This window comes from Grampus griseus (genome assembly GCF_964374135.1).
Source record: "Grampus griseus genome assembly, chromosome: 1".
Lineage (NCBI taxonomy): Eukaryota > Metazoa > Chordata > Mammalia > Artiodactyla > Delphinidae > Grampus > Grampus griseus.
The window spans coordinates 175,486,669-175,511,181 of record NC_139017.1 but is presented as its reverse complement, the minus strand read 5'-3'; the positions used below and the strand labels follow the sequence as shown (position 1 = coordinate 175,511,181).

At 41.5% G+C, this 24,513-nt stretch overlaps 1 protein-coding gene across 5 annotated transcripts in view; it reads left to right on the top strand.

The window, feature by feature from the left end:
- The window catches only part of KIF1B (kinesin family member 1B), a 148,153-nt gene that overhangs the window by 100,825 nt on the left and 22,815 nt on the right, over positions 1-24,513 (top strand). For 4 of the 5 annotated variants that reach the window (XM_082655693.1, XM_082655692.1, XM_082655691.1 and 1 more), the window contains 14 exons: positions 1,008-1,156; positions 2,547-2,725; positions 2,881-3,018; positions 4,194-4,442; positions 11,548-11,666; positions 12,651-12,736; positions 13,082-13,211; positions 13,387-13,549; positions 16,237-16,327; positions 18,098-18,216; positions 18,873-18,928; positions 21,053-21,161; positions 22,526-22,592; positions 23,527-23,611. In XM_082655693.1, coding sequence (XP_082511819.1) covers positions 1,008-1,156; positions 2,547-2,725; positions 2,881-3,018; positions 4,194-4,442; positions 11,548-11,666; positions 12,651-12,736; positions 13,082-13,211; positions 13,387-13,549; positions 16,237-16,327; positions 18,098-18,216; positions 18,873-18,928; positions 21,053-21,161; positions 22,526-22,592; positions 23,527-23,611 — 1,740 coding nt within the window. The remainder of the gene's footprint in view (positions 1-1,007; positions 1,157-2,546; positions 2,726-2,880; positions 3,019-4,193; positions 4,443-11,547; positions 11,667-12,650; positions 12,737-13,081; positions 13,212-13,386; positions 13,550-16,236; positions 16,328-18,097; positions 18,217-18,872; positions 18,929-21,052; positions 21,162-22,525; positions 22,593-23,526; positions 23,612-24,513) is intronic. The other variant, XM_082655694.1, reaches the window with a different exon arrangement.

Sequence of the window (24,513 nt, the reverse complement as noted above, 5' to 3'; positions counted from 1 at the left end):
TATGTACTCTGTGAGGTGGGGATGGGGCTCATAGTGTCTATTAGAACACAAGCCATCTATCTGAGCATAGTCTCCATAGAAATCTGTTGGGCAATTTATATAAACTGTCTCATATTACTGTACATATGAAGTTCACATATATGTTGCAGATAAATATAGAGCTTAATCTTTGTTAAGATACTCTGTTTTATTTTCTGGTTTATGTCAGGGATTTCCGAGTGAGGGCTTTGGAATGTGTCAGCGTACATTAAAACTATTTCTGGCAGATTGCTAATCACATTGCTTAGTCCTGCCTACCTGTCTTAAGTTTTCTAGAATTTCTTAGTTGAATTAGGGCTTTAATGGTTAGTTACTCCCTTACAATGCAGTATGAACATTCATCACATTTCATTTTTCTATCCAACCTCTCAGTAATCTCAAGCCTTCATAATAACTTTGAAGGAACTCTTAATTTATGTACTAAATTCTTTATTTTTAAATATCCATGTGAGGGGCTTCCCTGGTGGTCCAGTGGGTAAGACTCCATGCTCCCAATGCAGGGGGCCTGGGTTCGATCCCTGGTCGGGGAACTAGATCCTGCAGGCATGCTGCAACTAAGAATCCGCGCAACTTAAGAGTCCGCGCAACTAAGAGTCTGCATGCCACAACTGAAAAAAAGGTCCTGTATGCCACAACTAAAGATCCCGCATGCCTCAACAAAGAGCCCACGTGCTGCAACTAAGACCCGGCACAGGCTAAATAAATAAATAAATATTTAAAAATAAAAAATAAATATCTATGTGAAATACGACCTTCTTTTTCCTGTACTAGAAAGAAAAATAGATATATTTGAAGTTGTACAACGTACTAGGGGTTTTTCTTTATTATAAGCCACACATTAAGGTATATCTTAAAAAAGAATGGAGGAAAACTGGAAAATACTTGATGAAAGAGATGAGGTAGAGGAGGGATATAATTTCTACATGGTTATGAGATCACCATTCAATACACTTCGTTTGCTCTTTCAGTTCCTTGGACACAACATGAATTTGAGCTGGCCCAGTGGGCCTTCCGGAAGTGGAAGTCTCACCAGTTTACCTCATTAAGGGACTTACTCTGGGGCAATGCCGTTTACCTGAAGGAGGCCAATGCCATCAGTGTGGAATTGAAGAAGAAGGTACGGAGGGTGTGGAAACATGGACCATCTGGAGGCAGAGCTGAGCCTGGTGGGCTTCATGGTCCTCATCTTGAGCTAACCTTTCCCTTGGGTGAACTCAGCAGCTTTTTGCTATGAAACAGGTTTCTATATGCCTGTATTTAATATATGTACCTGGAACATAGTAGGTACTAACTAAATATTTGTTAAATGAAAATTTTAAAATAACATGTTTTCTAGCTTATTTTACAAGCAAGGAGACCGTATTCCTGACAGGAGCTAGAGAAACATATTGGTAGCAAAATACTTCTCTTGGGTTTCTGAAAATCTCAATTTTCTTTTAGTTTTCTACCATTAAGTTGGCACTTCTAAGTCCTATGTGCCCTCTCATCTTCTAGGGTTTGAGAGGCAGTTTTGTGTGATGGACAGGCGCGTACACTCTGCACCCAGACAGCCAGGTTCCAACCCCAGCTCTCCCAGTTGTTTGACCCTAATAGCCCCAGGCCTCCAGTCCCTCACCTGCAAAATGGGTTTGGCAACAGTGCCTGCCACCCAGGGATTTTGTGAGAGACGAGAGAGCGAATGCATGGAAGGTGCTGAAGTAGAGCCTAGACGTGGTAATTAATATTACTGAAACGTCACACCACATCTTAGAGCTATTCTTCTTTATGTCGCACGGTTTAACAGTCTCCTGATGGCTAAGATTTACAGGCGGCGGGGTGGGAGGGGCAATACCGTGAAGTAGGTAGGAGCACAGACTGCCGGGCTTTGGGGAAAATCATTATCTTCTCCGAGGGCTATATTCTAGTTCTGTAAAACGGGGATAAGACGTCTTATTCATTCATAACCCCATCTCATTTTGTAATCACTTATTAACTATTTCCCTCTTCAACTAGACTAAAAGATGGCAGGGACTATCTTTTTGTCTTATAGCTGTATATAGCATTTCATTAATAGTTGGTAAAAATAGAGGGCAGTATCAAGAAATAAATGACATGATGAATGCAAAGCACTTAGCCTGTGGTAACAGTTTTAAGAGTAATAGTTGTAATCCTCTGAATTTAAAATGGAAAACCTTAGCGTGCCTCCACCCTCTCTCATTAGTGGGTGAGGGTGCACTCCTGGGTCCACCATTTGTTCTCTACAGAAGTCTTCGTTCAGTCAACCAAAGTATATTTATTGAGATTTTTAGGTTGTGCAAAAACACTGTGCCAGGCTAGGAAAACAAAGTCTGTAAATAGCTTAATGATTAATATACAAGTGGCCACTTTTTTCAGTTGATCACAAGCTGTTGAGCATGTGCTGCTGTTTGACCTCCTTCCCATCAGGCGTGATTATATTGCCTTGTTTCCAAAACTTACTAGCTAAAAACAGAAAGGCCGTTTGTCGATGGTTTCTTCCTTCCATTTAGGTGCAGTTTCAGTTTGTTCTTCTGACTGACACGTTGTACTCCCCTTTGCCTCCTGAATTACTTCCCACTGAGATGGAAAAAACTCAGGAAGACAGACCGTTCCCTCGTACAGTGGTGGCCGTAGAAGTCCAGGATCTGAAAAACGGAGCAACACATTATTGGTCTTTGGCGAAACTTAAGTATGAAAATGTCATGCATAAAGCCTTTATTCTTATTTAATATCATTAAATGGTGGGAGCAGCTTTTTAAAATCTTACATGGAAGATACTTCCAAGATGAAATTTTGATGTGACCTTGTGATACTAACCCAGCACACTTTATGGTTACTGTACAGGCAGAGGCTGGATTTGATGCGAGAGATGTATGACAGGGCAGGTGAGATGGCCTCCAGCGCCCAAGATGAAAGTGAAACCACCATGACTGGCAGCGATCCATTTTATGATCGATTCCATTGGTTCAAACTTGTAGGAAGGTAAGTAATGATTTTATTGGTGTCTTCTTTTCAGGTAATGAATGGTTTTATTTTAATTGTTTAAAGGCTTAGCAGATATTACAGGAAGTTAAAGAAAAAGTACAAAAAAGCCCCATTTATAATCTTATCCACTCATGCACAGCCACTGTGTCATTTGGTATATTTCCCTTTAGTTTTACCCAACAGGCACATTTTTTTTAAGTTTCAGACTTTCAATCAAAGTAACTGACAGTCTTCCCTGCCTGTCAGCTCATTCACAAAATGTCTTACACTTGACCAAGATAGATTTAAAAGAAAAAGGAAACCTGTGTCTGTATCCTGCATAGTTTAAAATCACAGTATGACGTCCAGTTTATCAGACTGCAGTCTCTCCATGATTGTCCTCACTTTAATTTTTAAAGCAGTTCATCTCACTTTAGTCTTTGCCAAGAGTGAATAATTGCACACCTTAGTAATCCACCTGAGCCTTTTTTGTGTATACTTTACTTTCAGCATTTAACGTGAGTCCATAGTGAGTCACGTTCTTAGAGGTTTAGAATTTTTAAAGCAGAGAAGTATAAGTTTTCACCTTAATGATTTCAGAATTTGAAAAATTTTCTAATTGCAAAAACTTTCCAACAGTTTTAAAGGAACTGGGTTAAAAGGTGGAGCTGAAGTCATAGTATTTTGTAGAAATGAAGTAAGTCTTTTCCAGTCTACTCCGATAGTAGAGCGTTTTCAAAGAGATGAATTGGCCAAACACGTCTTACCCAAGCAAGGCACATACCTGCTTTGCCATATACCATTTCATCTGTTTTGTTTTCTGCTCAGAGATGACATGGGAATTGGAGTAAAGATTTAAACATTATTATTTCACCTAATATTGAGTGGCTCCTTTGAGACCTGGCTGCTGATTTTTTGTGTGAACTGGAGAACTTAAATGTTTTACAGCACATTGTTTACCTCGGATATTCTACTCATGTATTTCCTTTGCTTTTCTCATTCCAAGGATCAGTCCTTGTTCCATTTCACCTGAGCCAGATGATTTATGCTTATTTTATCCCTTTGCTTTTCCACTTGCTTGTGTTGTTTTGGTTCCCCAGTGGGTTCTGTCCTGTTGGCAGCTGTAGCTTCCTGTTTAACCAACTATTCCTCTCTCCTTGGCTGTGTCCGTCGGCATCTTACCTGGTGTCTAGCGCCCCCATTTTCCACGGCTGTGTGAATGAGCGCCTTGCTGACCGCACGCCCTCCCCCACTTTTTCCACGGCCGATTCCGACATCACTGAGCTGGCTGACGAGCAGCAAGATGAGATGGAGGATTTTGATGATGAGGCATTCGTGGATGACACCGGCTCTGACGCAGGGACGGAGGAGGGATCAGATCTCTTCAGTGATGGGCATGACCCGTTTTACGACAGATCCCCATGGTTCATTTTAGTGGGAAGGTTGGTGAGGTTAAAGTGAGAAAGGCAAAAAGGGACCAGCTCTTGCTCTAAAGAGGCTCCTTGTGCAATTTTGGACAATTTTGCTTTAGCCAGTTCAATTCATGACACGCTGATCTGGCTGAGAGAGCCCTCAGGCAGCATCTGTGAGGTACTTGGCCTACTCGGTACGGCATGCGGCAGCGTGTGGACACTCTCCGTGGAGGATTCCTTGTCTCAAACTGCCCTGTAATTTTGTTCTGAAGGGGGAGACCCCAGAGGAGAAAATAATCAAAGCTAAGAGTCACACCGTTACGGAGTTGAACAATGTCATTGTGTCTGATGTTTCCTCTTTGTGGGAATGTGAGCTAGAAAGCAAAAGGGGCAACGTGAGAAGGATAGCAGAGCAAGTCCAAGGCTAGGCTGAAAGGACTCGTGGCATCAGCAGGAATCGCGAGGACAGAAGTGGAATCAGGAGTAGTGTTAGGTTTATTTCTTGCTTAGTCTGTGAGTCCAGAAAAGACTCAAGAGCGTGAAGTTTCCTCTTTGTCTAACTAAAATGGATGCCTTTCTTTGGCCAGTTTCATAGATCTTTGGCTTGTGCTAAGATTTTACCTGTAGGCATTATAATGATGAATCTCATAAAATTATCTGTTGAAACCATCAACAATGGATATTTGTTCAGTGCTCCATGACACTGCTTTGTGTTAAGTTCAGCTTACCAAACCAAGGCATTGTCTCTGGCCCCATCTGTCAGTGATGCAGAGCTCTCAGGCACATGTTCCTAATACTGGGGTCTTTGTCTATATCCAGTCTTCATGCTGAAGTAATTTTAATTACAAATTCAACAGTGCAGCACTCACTGAATTAACAAAAAATTATGTCTGTGTTTTGATTTAATTTCAACACTGCATTAAAACCACATGTTGTTGAACCCTTTAAAAATAAGGGAAATTATATTAGTGTTAGTGGATAAGCACCAGTTATCTAAAACTATGAAAGTGCAGCGAGTCTCCTGACCCATTAGGGACACAAGGTTCTAAAACTTAGCTCAGAGTATGGTATTGATTACCTGGTGAGAACTAAATAAATAATGTAGAAGATGATCACTTTTATGGAAAGGGGGAAAAGAAAAGCTTTTTGATAGAAATTAAAGCCTCAATTATGACTGTGGGCTGTACTAGTAGACAGTCTTGGGGTTTTACAATGGTAAAGGGGCATTTATTCAGTTTTTCCATGAATAAATATAAAGGATTATACAACCATGAATATCGTCTGGTGTATTGCCAGGAATAGATGCTTAGAATTTCAGAGAAGCTGATTTATATTAAAATTGAGAAGGGTACTTCTGTGTACAAATAATGGGACCATAATGCTTTCCTTACTTTATGGCTGTTTCCGTCCTCTTCTGAGAGGGTCGGAAGTTGGAATCAAGTTTTTATCCACAAACTGCTTGGTCCTGATGCCAGTCTTGCAGCTTCTCACGCTGCTCACTTTGTTCTACATTATCACACATGAGGAATAGGTAGCTTCACCCTATGTGGTGTGGTGGAAAGAACACCGACCTAACTTAGGACAAGCAACTAAAACGGAGACCTGTTAGGTTCTGAAGTATAAACTGAAGAGTTAGGTAGGGAGAAGAAAAAGCATTAAAGATCTTTTTCATCTTTTGTATTCTTTCATCCACACTAGCAAAATGAATATCCTGGTTCTACTCAGAATTCTACTCAGAAGCATTTGTATTTTGAGCCAGTTGTATGAAAATCCCACGTAATGTGGAAATTCTCTGTGTTAAGATATATGTATTTTCTCTCATTTTAATCATATCAGATTTAAGTGTAGGTATAAGGCAATCAGCTCTACTTTGATTTTCAAATAAATTATTTGTGGAGCTGTGGCTCAGGAATTGACCTTTCCATTTCTTTGGGTTCCCAGATTCTAAAACTGACTTTGCTTTGCAAGAAAAGTATTAGGGGAGAAGGTGAAATCATAGCAGTCAGCAGAGTGAAGGATAGCTCTTTATTTTCACCCTCGACTGCATTTCTTACCTACAAACAATTTGTAATAATGCAACATCACCCAGTTACGTACCAGTCATTCTCTGTGTAAGAGGAGTAACTTCTGTGCTGTTTTTGTGATTCACGGGATTAGATTTCCCGTACTGGCACATAATTGCAAATACAATTTACTTATAAAATTTTCCAGTTTTTTGTAAAATTCCATTTATAGGTTTTGATTCATGGCCTTGGCTGCCTCTGGTGAATTTTTATATGAAAATTAAAAGAGCTTGTCCCTTTAGCTGTTCTCTTATGGCATGCTGGGATGTTATGAATCATCCATCGTCATTTGGGATGAAATGTAAAGTATTTAGGCGAGTGTTCTGGGTTAAAAGTCTCCTGGTTATTCTGTGACCTAAGTACCTGAACTGACATTCTTTCTGTAACTGATCATAATTATGCTGGTTTTTATTATCTTTATGTTGACAGAATTTGTTACCCTTTTTATGTAACTTCATAGAACTTTATGCTAATACATCCTTTACATCTTCCCCTCTCTCGTCCCTGTTCTCTTTCAGTCTGCTAGGTCAAGGTACAAGGATTCTCAAGAATGAAGAATAATTATAAAAATTCTAATTTAAAAAACTTCGTAAGAGAACGAGAACATTTATAGAGCCCAAAGCATTGATTTTGGACCAAAGCCTGTGTTATAATAATAAGACAAGGAGCTGTCTAGTGACTGTGCAGTTGTGTAGTCACAGTGCCGATGCACACGCCACTGCCATTGAATTATAGAATTCTCTCTTCTAAAAAGGGAAATTTACAAGAATACTTCCTATTCTTCCACTTTTGGAGTAGCCGTTGCCATAGACAGAAAGGAGATTCTTCTTTAACGTTTGTGCAAACAGTACTTTATTGTAATTAAAAACAGGGGTTCCTGTTTTTGAGTAGCTACTTTTAAGTATAAAAATAGCTATACAAATTAAATATGGTTAGGAATCTAAACATGTCCTATATAGTTAATATCCATCATGAGTATGGCTTTGAAAAACCAACCTAATATAAAGTTGAATGGCTTTGCTTCTCTACCTCTGGTTTAACCCATTTTTCTGGAAAAATCTTCCACTTCTACTTAAAGATAGAGGACAGATCACTTTCCCATTCACTTATGTACATAGATGTTCAATCACTCACCAGATATTTATTGACCAGACATGGTTCCTGCCCTCCTGGGTTTTCAGTCTGGTGGGTGAGACAGACAAATAATTACATAAATAAATGGAAATCATAGCAATGATGGAGTTGTGTGTTACTGAGATCATAAAACACTAGGGGGACCTGTCATAAGAGAGTGGTATTTGGAATATGATGTGAAATCAAAGGCATGAGGTGGGTAGAAGAGCTCAGAGAGGACAGCAGACAGGGGACGAGCATATACGATGGCTCTTTAATGGCCAAGGCATTGAACGCGGGCAGTGGCTGGAATGCCAGTGAGAAATGAAGGTGGTCTGTATGTGTGCTGACTTTGAAAGTGAAATTATCCATTTGGTACCTTATGCCAAATTCGTAGTCTTTAAACTCTATCACAGTAGTTGATGTTTGAGACTCTTGTTTGTAATCCTTTTTAGACTTTTCTTTTAAAAATGTTTGTACAACGGAGCTTTATCCCTCTTTTTTAGCATTGCCCTCCCCCACCTTTGGAGCAGACTGAAAGGGAAGTAGACATCATTTGATCTGATTCAGTGTCCACTTGCAATTATTTTTGTTATACTTTCATTTATGTTTCATTTATGGTCTTTCAGTTTTATTAACATTTGTTTTTCTGTGGTGTATTTTGTCAATTTTCAGAATTGTTTTCATTACTTGGAGTTGAAATCCCAAGAATCCGCTCCATCTTCCTTTTCTTTGTTTTAAAGCAGATTCAGAGCAGGAAAAGGTGCAGACATGCATGCAGGCATACCTCGGAGATATTGCTGATTTGTTTCCAGACCACTGCAATAAAAGCAAATATTGCTATAAAGCCAGTCACGTGCCTTTTTTGTTCTCCCAATGCATATTAAAGTTACGTTTACATTACATTTGGTCTATTAAGCGTGCAAAGCATTATGTCTAAAAAAACCAGTGTATGTACCTTAATTAAAAAATACTTTACTGCTAAAAGGAATATGCTAGCCGTCATCTGAGCCTTCAGTGAAGCAGGCTTTTTGCTGGTGGAGGTTGCTGTTCGATAGCATCTAACCCACAGTAGAACTTTCAAAATTGGAGTCAGTCCACTCAGACCCTGCCATTGCTTTATCAGCTGTGTTTATGTAATATTTTAAATCCTTTGTTGTCATTTCCCAGCATCTTCACTGGAAGTAGATTCCATCTCAAGAAACCACTTTCTTTGCTCATCCATAAGAAGCAACTCTTCACCCATTAAAGTTTTATCATGAGACTATAGTAATCCAGTCCCATCTTCAGGCTCCACTTCTAATTCTTGTTCTCTTGCTATTTCTACCACGTCTGCATTTACTTTCTCCACTGAAGTCTTGAATCCCTCAAAGTCATCCATGAGGGTTGGAGTCAACTTCTTCTAAACTCCTGTTAATATTGATGATATTTTGACCTCTTCCCACAAATCACAGATGTTCCTAATAGCACCTACAATCCTATCCAGATCCATCAAAGAAGTCACTGTCTATGGCAGCTGTAGCCTTACAAAATGTATTTCTTAAATAACAAGACTTGAAAGTCAGAATTACTCCTTGACCCATGGGCTGCAGAATGCGTGTTGTGTTAGCAGGCACGAAAATATTAATCTCCATCAGAGCTCTTGGGTTACCAGGTGCATTGTCAGTGAGCAGTAATATTTTGAAAGGGCTCTTTTTTTTTTTTTGCCCTGAGCAGTCGGTCTCAACAGTGGGCTTAAAATATTCAGTAAACCATGTTGTAAACAGATGTGCTGTCATCTAGGCTTTGTTGTTTCATTTATAGAAAACAGGCAGAGTAGATTTAGCATAATTCTTAAAGGCCCTAAGATTTTCAGAATGGTAAACGAGCATTGGCTTCAACTACAGGTCACTAGTTGCATTAGCCCCTAACAAGAAAGCCAGTCTGTCCTTTGAAGCTAGACATTTACTTCCCTCTAGCTCTGAAAGTCTTAGATGGCATCTTCCTCCAATAAAAGGCTGTTTCATCTACACTGAAATTCTTATTCAGTGTAGCCACCTTCATTAATTAACTTAGCTGGGACTTCTGGATGCTTTGCTGCAGCTTCTACATTAGCACTTCTGCTTCCCTTTGCACTTTTATGTTATGGAGACGACTTCTTTCCTTAAACATCATGAACCAACCTCTGATAGCTCCAAACTTTTCTTCTGTAGCTTCTTTACCTCTCTTGGCCTTCATAGAACTGAAGACAGTTAGAGCCTTGCTCTGGATTAGGCTTTGGCTGAAGGGAATGTTGTGGCTGTTTTGATCTTCTATCCAGACCACTAAAACTTTCTCTATATCATCAATAAGGCTTTTTTGCTTTCTTATATCACTTGTGTATTCACTGGAGTAGCACTTTTAATTTCCTTCAAGAGCTTTTCCTTTGCAGTCACAACTTGTCTGACTGGCACAAGAGGCCTTGCTTTCAGCCTGTCTCAGCTTTCAACATGCCTCCCTCACTAAGCTTAGTTATTTCTAACTTTTGAGTTCAGGTAAGAGATGTGAGACTCTTCCTTTCACTTAAACACTTAAGAGGCCATTGTAGGGTTATTAACTGTCCTAATTTCAGTATTGTTGTGTCTCAGGAAATAGGGAGGCCCAAGGAGAGGGAGAGAGACGGGGGAATGGCCTGTTGGAGCAGTCAGAACACACATTTATCGGTTAAGTTCAGTGTCTTGTATGGTTGTGGTTTGTGGCACCTCTAAACAATTACAACCGTAACGTCAAAGATGACAGATGACCATAAAAAAGAAAAAAAAGAAAAAGTTTGAAATAGTGTGAGAATTACCAAAATGTGACAGAGTCATGAAGCAAGCAAATGTTGGAAAAATGGCGCCTTGCTGGAGACAGGGTTGCCACAAACCTTCAATTTGTAAAAAATGCAGTATCTGCAAAGTGCAAGAAAGTGGAACACAATAAAACGAGGTATGCCTGCATGTGTCACATTTAGTTATGTGTGATTTCTTGATGCAAATGTTTACTCTTTGTCTTGTCTTGTCTTCAAAGATCAGCATATACCAAGTGGGAAGACAGGAATAATAGTAGGAACTAGATTCTATTTCCCACCCACTAATTGGAATGAACACCCAAGCTTTGTGATCACCGGTTTGTGTTGCTTAAAAAAAGTCAATAGCTACAAAATAATGAAAGAAGAAAAAAAGAGAACAAATGTGATATGACTTTGCTAGTTCATTTGAAGTTGAAAAATGTTAGGTCTTACCTCGTGTATATGCATTTCTGAATAAAGTTTTGAACCCTAGAAGCAAAAGCAACCCTTTAGGGATCAGCTGTCTCCTTCTCCCTTAGCATTTATCTTGATGTCCATCCAGAGTCTCTTATAAGCTCACTAACAAAGAAATTTCTGGCTACATGGCCTTTCTGCCCATATGTGTCAGTCACCCTGCCTAAAGATCATAGTCATTTCTTAGGGTAAAAATAAAGACCCACAATGTTGTGACTTGAAATCCATTTTAGAGTTATTGACTGTATTTCAGTCACATTTCTCTGACCATTTTTGTCTGCTGATTTCTGTATTAGCTATTGGGGAAAACAAAACAAAAACCTCTTTGTAATTAGTTACATTAAAAGGTTAAACTCCTTAATGGGCTCCCTTTTCCCACTCGTAGCAGTATTTGTAGAGGAGTATCTTGGAAGTCTACTTCCAGTGGTCACTCTACCTATGGTAGTAATTCTTATAGGAGTAATTTGGTGTACGTTGGTCTTTTCCACTGCTTTACCAAGCATTTGCATTTGTTTATACGTTATGTATTCTGAAAAAGCAACAGGAGGCGGTCTGAGAGTACAGAACAGAGAGGTGACCTTAAGACAGGGCCCAGAAGCCAGCCCACAGTTTCATGAAGGTATTCTCAGTAAATCTGAAAGCCACCTTCTCTACCTGTGGGATGCTCAGATGTCTGTCTCCTGGTTTCTGTCTCTAGAGCATTTGTTTACCTGAGCAACCTGCTGTACCCCGTGCCCCTGATTCACAGGGTGGCCGTTGTCAGTGAGAAGGGCGAAGTGCGGGGATTTCTCCGTGTGGCTGTGCAGGCCATCGCAGGTAGGCGCCCCTCTTCTGAAATGAGGGCCGTGGGTCCTCTGCCTCGAGACAAAGGAGGCCCGTTCCGTAAGGGCCGCGCTTCAGTGCAGACTGAAGAAAGCCTTTATTGCTTCCTTTCTAGCGGTTGTTCCCAAGTATCACGAGTAGCTCCTGTTTGGTTTGGGCTACTGCTGTTTTGGAATAATGGGGTAAAGGGATCTCCTTTAACATGAAGAACAACCCTTGGGTTACCTTTATAAAAGTCATTTGCATTTTAAATGATGTACCTTAACTGCTTCAGAAATAACAGAGGATTTTCAGACGGTTTCTTGCCTAATTTTCTGTCAGGATACTTCTGCTAGACGTTTCTGTACTTTGGCTGCTGTTGTGCAATGTGTGGATCAAGATGTCGACACTTCATACTTTTTTCCAAGCTCCAGCCTACATTCTGAAGAAAGAATGTGGCTGTTTCCTGTAACGTTTCTGTTTTAGTTTCCAACTGCTGTGCTGTATTTAGTGACCTCTTTCAGCCTTTCCCCGTGGAAATGCATGATAGTCACCAGCGTTGAGCTATGGAGGTCTTCACAAGTACAGTCTAATATTTTCAGATATTTATTGAGTATTATTGAATATAATCTTGTCAAGTGAAGGGATCAGTATTTCTAAGTATGACATTCGAACAACATCAAGAATGAAACCAATCCTTTATTCATTAGTTTCATTCGAGCTAAGGAGGTGGTAAGTTTACCTGAGTAGAGTTGGAAGCAGCCTATTTGACTTTACTGCTTTGGTCTCTTTCTTTCTCATGCAAAAGACTTGTTCTTTAGTGTCTCCTCTTGTATTAAAGTTTGAGAACCCTAAAGCCCACTATCTCCTATTTATTTTTATTTTACTTTCCTATATATTTTTATTATTGTAATCCAATAGGAGTCATTCCTCCTTGTCCCCATATGTAGTCTCATCCTTGCTTTTTTTTTCTTTCTTTTTTTTTTTTCCTCTACTTAGCGGACGAAGAAGCTCCTGATTATGGTTCTGGAATTCGACAGTCAGGAACAGCTAAAATATCTTTTGATAACGAGTACTTTAATCAGGTGAGAAATCTGCCAGGAAGAGGAAAACCTTGTGGAAGGATAAGGAAGTAGGCAGGTTTTGTAAGGAGGATGTTCAGCACTGGAGAGCAGTTCTGCCTAGAACTAAAAAGTATAGGTTACCACAGGATAGTTAATAGAATATGGGACATGTCTAACAATGACCGAGGTGAGGGTAAAGGCCCAGCATTTATATTGTGTTGTATTGCCTTTTCTCAGGCAGCTCTTAATCCACATAACTTTTCAGTCACTATTATTTGTTGGGCAAATAAATATAAGTTACGGAAATGGGGGGAAAATACGTTGTCATACTACTTTATCATCTACTTACCCCTGCCTTGTTTTCAGAGTGACTTTTCTTCGGTTGCAATGACCCGTTCTGGTCTATCCTTGGAGGAGCTGAGGATTGTGGAAGGACAGGGTCAGAGTTCTGAGGTCATCACTCCTCCAGAAGAAATCAATCGAATGAATGACTTGGGTGTGTAATCAGAGTGTACTATGATTGCATATGTTTTCAAAGAGGGAAAAATACTGACCATTGTCAAGGAAGATAGTTGCTTTTATCATCTAGGGATGGAAAGGTACACTCTACTCTCTAAAAGGTGCTTTGTGTGTTACTTGAACCATATGTGTGTTCATTTGACCCTCTTTAGATTTGAAGTCAGGCACTTTGCTGGATGGTAAGATGGTAATGGAAGGATTTTCTGAAGAGATTGGCAACCACCTGAAACTGGGCAGTGCCTTCACTTTCCGTGTAACAGTGTTGCAGGCCAGCGGAATCCTCCCAGAGTATGCAGATATCTTCTGTCAGTTCAAGTAAGCCGCCCCTTTGCTCTGCCTCCCTAGTCTCTTACCCCGGATGATGTCCTTTGTGCACTATAGAGCGATGTAACACTTGCCAGGTAGTACACTCTTGAGAGAGAAATGACTACCAGCCACTGAAATAAAATGCTTTCTTCACTCAAGATGGGAGTAAGAACTGGAAACCTACAATGGAATGAAACAGTTCATTGTGGGGAGGAGTGTGGCCACATATCCTGCTAGAAGGTTTGGTTGTGGACTGTCCCCCTCTGCCAGGAGTATAGGATCAGATCCAGATGAGCCTACTTATTAGTCTTTTTAAATGCTCTTCGTGCTGAAATGTCTCGTTAATAAACAAGTATGAAAACAATGAATTATCCAACCGCCAATTATGCTTATTTAATACTTGGGAAAGGGAAAATGTAAGTCATTTAAAGAGCAGCAAAATTCTGCATCCACTGAAAAAAAGCTAGTAAGTACGTAGAGAAGATGTGACAGGTTTCATTTCTCATCCACTTTCTAAGCATTTTCTATCCTATAACCCTCTGGAGCTCTGTGCTCTAGGTACTTTCGTCTCAAGACCTCCAAAAACAGTTTTTTGGAGAATCTTTAAGTTTTAATACCCCCAAACATCAATACGTCTTCAGTACTTGGAAAGGGCCACAGTACAAGAGAATGAAGTCTGAGCCACCCCATTCCTAAAGCCCACAGTTGGCCACTGGTGCCGCCAAAGGCTGCTTTAGATGTCTGCCATTCATTTCCCCTCAGTATGTGCCTTAGCCTTCCCTGGGGTCCTAAAGCAGCTTTGCTTTTTACATAGATTTTAGCCAAGTCCTCAATTAAATGTGATTATTACATGGTAAGCCGCTAATATCATTTGCTGTAATTATAATTGGTGAAATAGTATCTGTCCAGTGTAGGTTTTGCCCATTTAATGTGTTTTTGCTAATAGCCTCAGTTAGTAACTGATGTATTTTGTGGAAAAGACCTACTTGGTTAACTGACATCTGAAATGGCAATCGTGGTATGTTGACTTCTGTCCTAAAATCTCCTAAAAAGAGAGTAGCATCTCCACCTGGCATTAGCTCTGGAGGAAAGGGCATGTTGACTCATGCTGAAAGAAGACTCAAGTTCTTCTGAGGTTTTTATCAGCTCTCATCTGGCCTGCATAGGGAAAACAGAGCTGTAGAGCAATGTGAATGATTTCATGCGTCACCTCTGTGGAACCCCAGGATATTTGTGTGTGCTCCAAGCAGAGCCTTGTTGGAGTGTAGATCAGAGATCAGCTGATGCTCATGGCGCCTCTGGCAGGTACACTGTGTGGTCTGGAGAGGAAGAAATTGGAAGAAAAAAAGGAGTAAGAAGTAAGAGAAGGAAAGGGAGAGAGGTAAGGAGAAAATGAGAAGAAAGAAAATAGACGAGAGTACACGTAGTGTGGAGTGCTATAGTGCCACAGCGGTATGTAGCATCAGTGATTTGGATGCCTGGCAGAAGTACACCACTGTCTTCGGGCTCAGTGAATTACAGTTGACCCTTGAGCAACTCAGGAGTTAGGGCACTGACCCTCCGCACAGTCAAAAATCCGACTGTGTATCCAGGGTTCCACCATATCCGCAGTTCCGCATCTAAGGATTCAACCAACTGCCGATTGTGCAGTACCCTAGTATTTACTATGGAAAAAAATCCACGTATAAGTGGACCCACGCAGTTCAAACCTGTGTTGTTCAAAGGTCAAGTGTAATTTGGAAGACTGGTAGTTCATGATCCTGGTCTTTCTACCCCCTACTCTAAGTGTTCTTGGACTTCCCTGGTGGTCCAGTGGTTAAGACTTCGCACTTCCACTGCAGACCCTGGTCGGGGAACTAAGATCCCACATGCCGCGTGGCACAGCCAGAAAAAAAAAAGTATTCTCTTATTTCCATTTTCTTCTTGCAGGAGTATGCGATGTCCTTCTGGTGCATATTTCTGTCTGGCAGTAAATCTTTGAATTGAGTATTCTGTAATTCTCCACTTCTTTTTATGTCAGACTAATAATAGGGAGGGAGAGAGAACAATAAAATCTCATATTTATGAGAATAAGTCAACATAGCCCACTGACTCAAATATTTCAGGAGTATTTTCTACATTTAGAGCCCTCTGGGAGACACTGTCTTTTGGGGAGACAAGCAAATAAGTACATTATTACAAACAATGATATCATTGCTGTTGAAGAAAAATAGGTCTCTAGTGCTGTGGGAACATAGAACTGTTTGAGTGAGTCAGGGAAGTTTTCCTGGAAGAGGTGATATTTGAATCTCCTCCTAGCTGGTCTTAGATAGACTCCCAGGCAAGTATGCTGTCCACAGGCTTTGATACTACCTTATAGAAGCTTTAATCTGCCAAATCTTTTCTGTGCAAAATGATTTCACAATTTTTATTTCAGTAAAAAACTTTTACAAGGGAATAGGAGTTCACTGAATTCACTGTTCATACATTCACAAGGCTAAGTGATAGGGTTAGTTGATTTTTCAGTCATTTTTGACATAAAAGCTAAAATGCTATCTGAGTGATATGGAAAATGTTCTCTACAAGGAAACGTAAATAACTTGACTCAGTTAAAGACTCTACTTAAGTAAGGTGCTACTTTCCAGTGGGATCCAAGCTGATCCTGATGAAACCATTAATACGAAATTCACGCGGGTCTTTTTTTTTTTTCTCTTAAGCTTTTTGCATCGCCACGATGAAGCGTTCTCCACTGAACCCCTCAAAAACAATGGCAGAGGAAGTCCTCTGGGCTTTTATCATGTGCAGAATGTAAGTGACGTGGACGTTTTTGCCAAATGTTTTGCGGGTTTGTGGTACCTTGAAGCAGCTGGGGTGAGGCAGTCGTCATGTGTGGGGGCCCTTTGGCTTTCTCAGCTGAAGAAGGTTGATAATCTAAGCTGCTGTGTAGGGGGAGCTCTGTGATGAGAACAGACAGTGGAGGGAGCGGCCAGGGCCCTGAGCTAATCCTCAGTGGACAGAGCAGGCAGCATCTTCTCTGAATTACAGTGGGGCCTGTGAGTAGCCTGGGGGTTGGTCTGCCAATAAATTCTTTGTCAGTTTGAATATAGTGAGTTGTTTTAGTGTTTCCTTCCTAGAATAATAAGCATGTTACATATGAGTTTTGTTAAATATGTTATTCTTTACACCATAAGAGACAAATAATTTGGTTGCAATTAATGTAGAAACTATGAAATACATTTTGTAGCTAAATTAAGATTCAGAATCTGTTTCCTTGCAGCTGATTCTATGATTAGCCCTCTAATGCCCCTTACAACTCTCTCATAAGTGGAATAAGAAAACAGACCTTCTATCTCTTCTAGAAAGATTTGCTCAACTCTGTTCAAAAGTCGTGATCCTCATTACAATAGCTAACATTCACTGAGAGCTTATTTTGTGTCAGTCATTGTTATAGGTGTGTTTTTGTGTCTTAATTCATTTAATCCTCACTCTTATGCCATATACTATCATAATCCCCACGTTATAGTTGAGATTACCGAGGCAGAGAGCACTCGAAGTCACTCACCAAGGTTACAAAGCTAGGAAGAGGCAGAGGTGGGGTTTGAACCCAGGGAAACGTGGCTCTAGCATCCAGGAGCTTCACTACTGCTTGAACAGTCTTGTTCTCTTGCCAACCATAATCCACTCCCTAAAATGCGAGAGGAAAGGGCAACTCCAGAAATGGAACAAGCAAATACAGAACACACTGTTTTCTTTTTGATGTTTAATTGTATAAATATGAGCATGCCTGTATATGATAAATATTGATTGGCTCCTGTGCACAAGGACTGTGTCTGACGCCACGGGGGGGGTGCTCAGATGGATCACAGGGTAGATTATGCCTCCGAAGAGCTTAGAATTATGATAGGGGAAATAAATGCATATTTAAACTGTAGTGATACAGGATATAGAAACATTCGAAAGGTATTCATTAAATGCAACGGGAGTAGAGAAGGGAGAGTTATTGCTACTAATGGGAAGAGTCTTTTAAGCTACATTCTTTGTTGGGGGTGGATGTTTTTGTAGAGAAAGGAGGTGGGGGAACTTCCTGAAGACTGTAGTGTAAATAAGAAAAGGTGGGTCACGCTTGGCACTGTACCTGGCACAGAGTCTGCAGTCGTGTTTTTCATACTGTTGTTGCCATTTGAGCTGGGCCTTGAAGTACAGGGATGACAGAGGTACAGAGATGTGGGAAGGCCTCCCAGGCACGGCTGAAGCCTGGGCCAGCCCTCAGGCACGGTGGAGGAGAGAGCAGGTGAAGGGAGCAGCTGATTGAGTCCAAACATTGTGTGAAGGGCAGCAGAGGGGCCAGAGGTCATTTGGGGCAGACAGTGGAGGGTGTTGAATGCCTGAAGCTTGGTGAAGTTAACTGTAGAACGAAAACCAGAGAAGAGCCCCTCTCTTTTGGTGTGAGAGGCCTTCATAGTAAAATTCCCAGCACATACTGGGTACTCAAAGTGCTGTAGTGCTGTTTGCAGCAAAAATGTGTATTTTCCTATAATAAATCTTTCGCTAATCTAGGTTGCCTTTATTCCTTATTAGATTGCAGTGGAGGTGACGGAATCATTTGTGGACTATATCAAAACCAAGCCTATCGTGTTTGAAGTCTTTGGGCATTATCAGCAGCACCCACTTCACCTGCAAGGACAGGAGCTTAACAGGTTTGGACCGAATGAGCAAAGATTTTTGTTATTGATATTATTGTTGTTGTTATTGTTGTTACTGTCACTTGCTGGAAAAGAAGAAATCTTTTGAGGAATTAAGATAGGTAAATAACAGTTTTATATATTACCCTATGTTTCCATTTCAGAAACATCACCATCTTTCTTCTAAGCCACCCAGTCACTAACTGTAGGTAGAGCAAACTGAGTTTTGCCCAGGTGACCTTGAGTACTGTCTTTTTGTAGGAAGAGATTTTGAATAGGATAGAAAGTTGAGGTGATAGGGATATAACCTGAAAGTTGTGTATAATTGGTCCTAACCGCCCAGAACTTTATGAAGCATAAAGCTACTATGAAGCGTGTGTCTCTAAGTGGAGACATCAAAATTGGGGAGGAGGACAATGATGGGGACTTCGGGATGATGGCAGAGTGTCCTTGTTAACAGAAAAATTTTTCTTATTTATTAGCTCTGACTTACAAGGGGACTTTTATCAAAATGTCTTAGCCTCAGTTTTACTGTGTGGGTTTATATCTGATATCTGATAAGGTACCAGAGTTGAAAGTACAAATGATCCATTTTTAAAGGGGATTTAAACACGCCACTAACACCAGCATGGGACTGTTCAGTCTTGAAGAACTTTTGCCTTCCTTTGCAGTCCACCCCAGCCATCTCGACGATTCTTCCCTCCGCCCATGCCACTATCCAAGCCAGGTGAGCACAGCTGCGTTCTTTGTATGATGTACATCTCTTATTCTGAGTGACTTTTCAGATAAAAAATCATATTCAAATTCCTACTCCACTTCTGTGCATCCTTGTGTGTTCCGGTGTCAAGTAGGAACGAGAATTGTTGGTTCCTGATGGAAATAAGAGGTTCCAAACAATAGGGCTCTATATCCCCGCCGATACTGTGGTCTTCTTACTGCAGATTTTGATAAGCTCCATGCTCCTAAATCTCTCTGCTTTGTGTGTAACTCCCTTTAACTGTCAGGTGACTGGGCACTCCTTTGCATATTACGTTTATTCCGCATGTTCATGTATCCTGTTCTGATTTTTCTTTGTTTATTTTCATCCCTTTTCCTCGTTGCCCACTTGCCTCATTCCCACCCCGCCCTGTGCTCATTCTCCACCTCTGTGCTCCTCGCCTCCGTCCTGCCTTCAGACCATGAGAGAAAGATTGAGCTGATTCGGTTTCTCATATCTGACTATGTGAATGTGCATGTGTTGGACACATTTTCTGAGCACGCCAGTGTGCTCGCATCCTCCGCCATTGCCACCTTCCAGGATGAGGCTGACCCAATGCCGCCTTTTCTCTTTCTGCCAGTTCCCAGCCGCCAGACCGAGAGGGTACCTAAACGAGATGGTTAGTAGCTAAAATTAGCTCTGCCTTAGATTTAGAACCATCCTCAGAGGCTGGTCCTAAAGCCTGGCTCTCCGTGTATGAAACACCGACGTTTCTGTTTGCTACTTGACCTGCATGTAGAGTTCAGCACATTGTCAAGATCATATCACATTTCCTTCAGAGAGATTTTTAGGAAGCACCTTCTCTATTTATGCCCCTTTCACATCATCCAGGGGGGTGGGGGGGGTGGGGGGGGCTCCTTATATTTGTTGGTGTGGATTCTTTGCAATGGTATTTTTAATTTTAAAGGATTTTTTACTGGTAGCTGGCTTTTTGTAATGCTCTAGTTTTGCTTTCTGACCCTCAGATGCCCACCAGAGCCATTAACCCCCTGTTATCTTCTTGACTAGCATCATCACCAGCTTACCTGGAATTCAGCTGGGGTGAACAATGCTGATAGGCCATGCCTCTGAATAGCGCTGTATGAGTCACACAGGCCCTTTAGATGCATTGTGTCCGTGGAGCCTCACAACATCTTTTTAGATAGTAGGCAGGATATTATGATCTTCATTTTCTAGTTGAGGAGACAGACTCCCAGAGGTTAAGTGACTCAACCAAAGTTTCATAGCTAGTTAGTGGTTGAGCGATAATTAGATCCCAAGTCACTGGACTCACACCACTGCTCCCAGGTTCAGAGCAGAGAGCCCTCTTTGTATTGCCAGGATTTCAGCATTTCTACACAGTGTTTCAAAATGCCCACCATGTGGAATCTGAAATTCTTGAAAATACGGGGGTTTTGGCTAATATATTTCATCAGTACAGGTAAGAATATGGAATTCACATCTGAAGAAAATGGGTAACATGAGATCATTTACAGAATCCTGTATTTACAGATGAGACCAGTGGTTTCCAAACTTGTCCACACATTAGAATCACCTGGGGGGGCTTCAAACCTCTCAGAGGGCTGAGTCCCACCCCTAGAGACTGTGATTTAATTGGCTGGCGGTGTGGCCTGGGCCATCTTTAAGATCCCCAGGTGACCCTCATGTGCAGGGAGGTTCAGGAACCACTGGGTTGGAGGGTGGGTCTTTCCCGCCACAGCAGCTTTGATGAGGCCCTGTGATGAGCGAGGCTCGCCCCACATTGCCTGTCCCACATTGTTACCGTGCTCTGCATGCTGCAAATGTGAGAGTCTAAGGAAGGTTTTTTAATGGTTTTGTGAGCACATTTACTCTGCATCAAACCTGTTTTCTCATCATTGGGTAGTTTGTTGAGAGGGAAAAAGATGCTGACTCTTCCGTTTTCCTTGTTCTCTGAAGTTAGAGGTACTACTATAGTTGACGGTGAAGTTTCTCTGGCTCTTCTGCACTGAAATCTATCCCCTCACTCTCGCTGCCTTTCCCAAGTGTGTCCTTGAAGACTGACATTAGAGAAGCTTATACCTTTGCTGAGTAGACTTGGACCAAATTTTAACATTTTCCAAAAACTTTTAAAAGTTCCAGCCACCAAGTTAAATACCATGAGCAAAACCAGCCTTGGCCAGAGCATGAGCAAGTACGATCTTCTGGTTTGGTTTGAGATCAGTGAATTGGAGCCTACAGGAGAGTAAGTCCAACTTTATAAATTTTTAAATATGACAACTTTTCCAAAATTAGAAAATGTAATTTTGAGTCTCTCGTCTTTGGGTTCACAGAACATTGTCACATTCCAGTTTTGAACTGAATTTGGGGTGGGGAGGGTCTTTATATTATTCTTTGAATCAGATGTTTGTCAGAGAACTGTCTAGTATGATAATGTACCTTCTTGTTAGCAATAGCAAGATCATGAAGAATGGCGCTTTGCTATGAGGGAAGACAACCTGCAAAGTGGGTTTTAGCAGCAGCAAAGCAAAGGGAGTCAGAAGCATGTTGCACATAAAAGGGCCAAAGGCATATCGATATGTCAGGGGATTAGGGGACAGAATGTTTCTGTAGACCAAGGTTTCTCAGCCTCTCACTACTTGGGGCCAGATGGGTCTCTGTTGTTGGGGGTTGTCCTGTGCATTGTAGGATATTTAGCTGCATCCCTGGCCTCTACCCATAAGATGCCGGTAGCACCTCCCCTCCTGCTGTGACAACAGACATTGCCAGATGGCCCCTAGGGGTCAAAATTACCCCCAGTTGAGGACCACTGGCCCAGATCAAAATGATCAGCATCAGCTTACTCTCTCTGTATGAGCTGTGTTAGACTAAGTGACGAATGTAATTACTGTTTATAGTTGTCTCAGAAATGCTTTTGAAAAACACAAAAGAGATCCCTCTCCCGAAACAGAGGCAAGGGGCTGTATCAGTTAGTGTAAAGGGTAGGGGATAAATGTTATCTTAATGATCCTCTATTTATAATGCTAGGTAATACCATTATGATCACCTCCATAAAACATTTATTGGGTTCCTACTGTGTGTGAGGTTTGGCTCTATCGATCCTATATAGAGTTGTCAGTAGTGACATTGCTTCGAGGAATTTGACTTTCCACAGACAGATCTATGATGTGATTATAACTTGCATTATGAGGGAGCAGTAGTTACAGTAAATGGTTTCTACTGAGTTAATTGCTTTCTGATTCTTAAAAAATGATCTAGAATCTGAAATTATCTCTTTCTTATCTCCTGACACTTGCCATTGCAGTTATATGTTATTTATGGAAATATCTGTTAGACAGAGAGCTGGGATTGGAGCCAAAAGATGTTACTGCCCTATGAATACTTCAGTCTAGTCAGGATGATGAGACATACATATGTGGAAAGGTTTACTAAATGCATATGACTGTCCAATTAAATGTCCACCCCAGATGGTGAGAAAGACATGGGATCAGAGTTTAGAAAACAAAGACCACTGAGGGCTGGAGTGACCAGGGAGGACCTTGCAGGTGAAGTTGCACTTAGCACAAGCATTCTGTCTAACTTCTTTCTTTTACATTTCTGTTTTTATAGGTATATTCCAGCTGTGGTTGACCATACAGCAGGCTTGCCCTGCCAGGGGACATTTTTGCTTCACCAGGTACTAATGAAGGAGCAAAAGAGGGCTTAGAAGGGAACACCAAAAAAGTTAGAATAAGAAACATAACTCTCTGTTTCTCTGCTTTTTTTAATCTCCATTTCAAGGGTATTTGGAGGTCAGGGGACAATGCCCCATCATTTTTTTTTCTCCTTTCCTTAATGTTTCTCAAACCTTGGCTTATATTTATTGATATATACCCTGGCTTTTATGTGTAAATATATATATATGGGGTTTTTTTGGGGGTTTTTTTTTGCGGTACACGGGCCTCTCACTGTTGCGGCCTCTCCTGTTGTGGAGCACAGGCTCCGGACGCGCAGGCCCAACGGCCATGGCTCACGGGCCCAGCCGCTCCGCGGCATTGTGGGATCCTCCCAGACCAGGACACGAACCCGTGTCCCCTGCATCGGCAGGCAGACTCTCAACCACTGCGCCACCGGGGAAGCCCCGTAAATATATTTTAAAAGAGCTATCTTGAAAGACTTTATGTCGTTCAGTTACATAGTAATTTGTGCAGCTTCCATGTTATTTTATACAATTTTCACTTGGTGATGTTTGGAAACCCTGCTTTCACAGCCAAAAGTTCTTAATGGAGATTGAAGATGAAGGTTTCAGTGGACTAAAAATCTGGCCATGAAATGTAGGTCCCCCTTTGGCAAATCAAAAGTAGCTTTAGTCAGTGCCCAAAAGTGCTTATGAGCCAGATGGGCACACTCGGGGACTTTCAATCTGGGCATCGGTTCTTAAAAGCCATATCAGAACCTGGCTCTTCCTCAGTCCCTGACCTGTGTCCCTTTGTTCAGAATAGCAGTGTGGACAGCATTTCCCCTCCCCCTCCATACCTCCCCTTCCTGCCCATCAGACAATCCAGAAAACAACAGACAAGAGGAAATAAGAGATTGTCCCAGCTAAATTGCAGCCCTGCTCCATTATCTAGGGCATCCAGCGAAGGATCACAGTAACCATTATCCATGAGAAAGGGAGTGAACTCCACTGGAAGGATGTCCGTGAGCTGGTGGGAGGTGAGTATGTTCCAGCAGCTGAGGACGGGCCTTAGCGGAGTGACTGCTCCCTGTTCGGAGCACAAGGAGTGTGCGGAAGGCTGCGCTGGAGAGCGTGACTGTCAGAAGAGAGTCCTTGAGTTGGAAACTACTCTTGTTTCCCAGCTCCCTTCATCAGTTATTCAACCTGCCATTGTTTTTCTCAGTGCCTGTGGGAGCAGTTCTGGGCCCGAGGCTGTGAGAGGGCCTAAGAGAAGTCTGCTCCTTGTGAGCTTGGGGTCTAGTGAGGAGACAGCGTGTGTGCATGTACAGAGCAGTTTGATGAGTGAGTACCAAATGAGAACAACTGAAAGACCTGTGCTAAAAGAGTTGCCGACAAAAAAGATCCAGGAGAACCGGGTTAGCTTGTGGGAGATGATCTGAGTAGATTTGAGAGAACTTAGAGGGTTTTGTTTTTCTGCAAGCATTTGGAATTAGAGTCAGCAATGTCTAACGTGCAAATGGCTAGAAATCTGTGGCCAGAGTGGGGAGACTAAACTAAAGCACCATGAGAGGAAAGAGTGGCCAAACAGCATAAGCTGTAGAACGAGAGCCCGAGGCAGGGGGTCTGAACCTAGTTTTGCCATGGACCCCTTTGGCAGTGGTGAAGCCTCAGAATTATGTTTTTAAATGTAGAAAATAAAGCACTTAGGACTACAAAGGGAACTACTAATATTGAAATACAATTGTTAAACTACTAAACAAATTTGTAACATAAGCTCTTCAATGATGTGGTCAATAAGCAGCAGGTCTAATTTCTATCATTTCAAAGTGGTGATGAATGTCAAGATACTTCACATTAGTGTGATATGAAAACATCTGTGATTTCTGCTGGGGACAGAGGTATGGGTACTGCTGATTCTCCTGTGGTTTGTGCCCTCCCC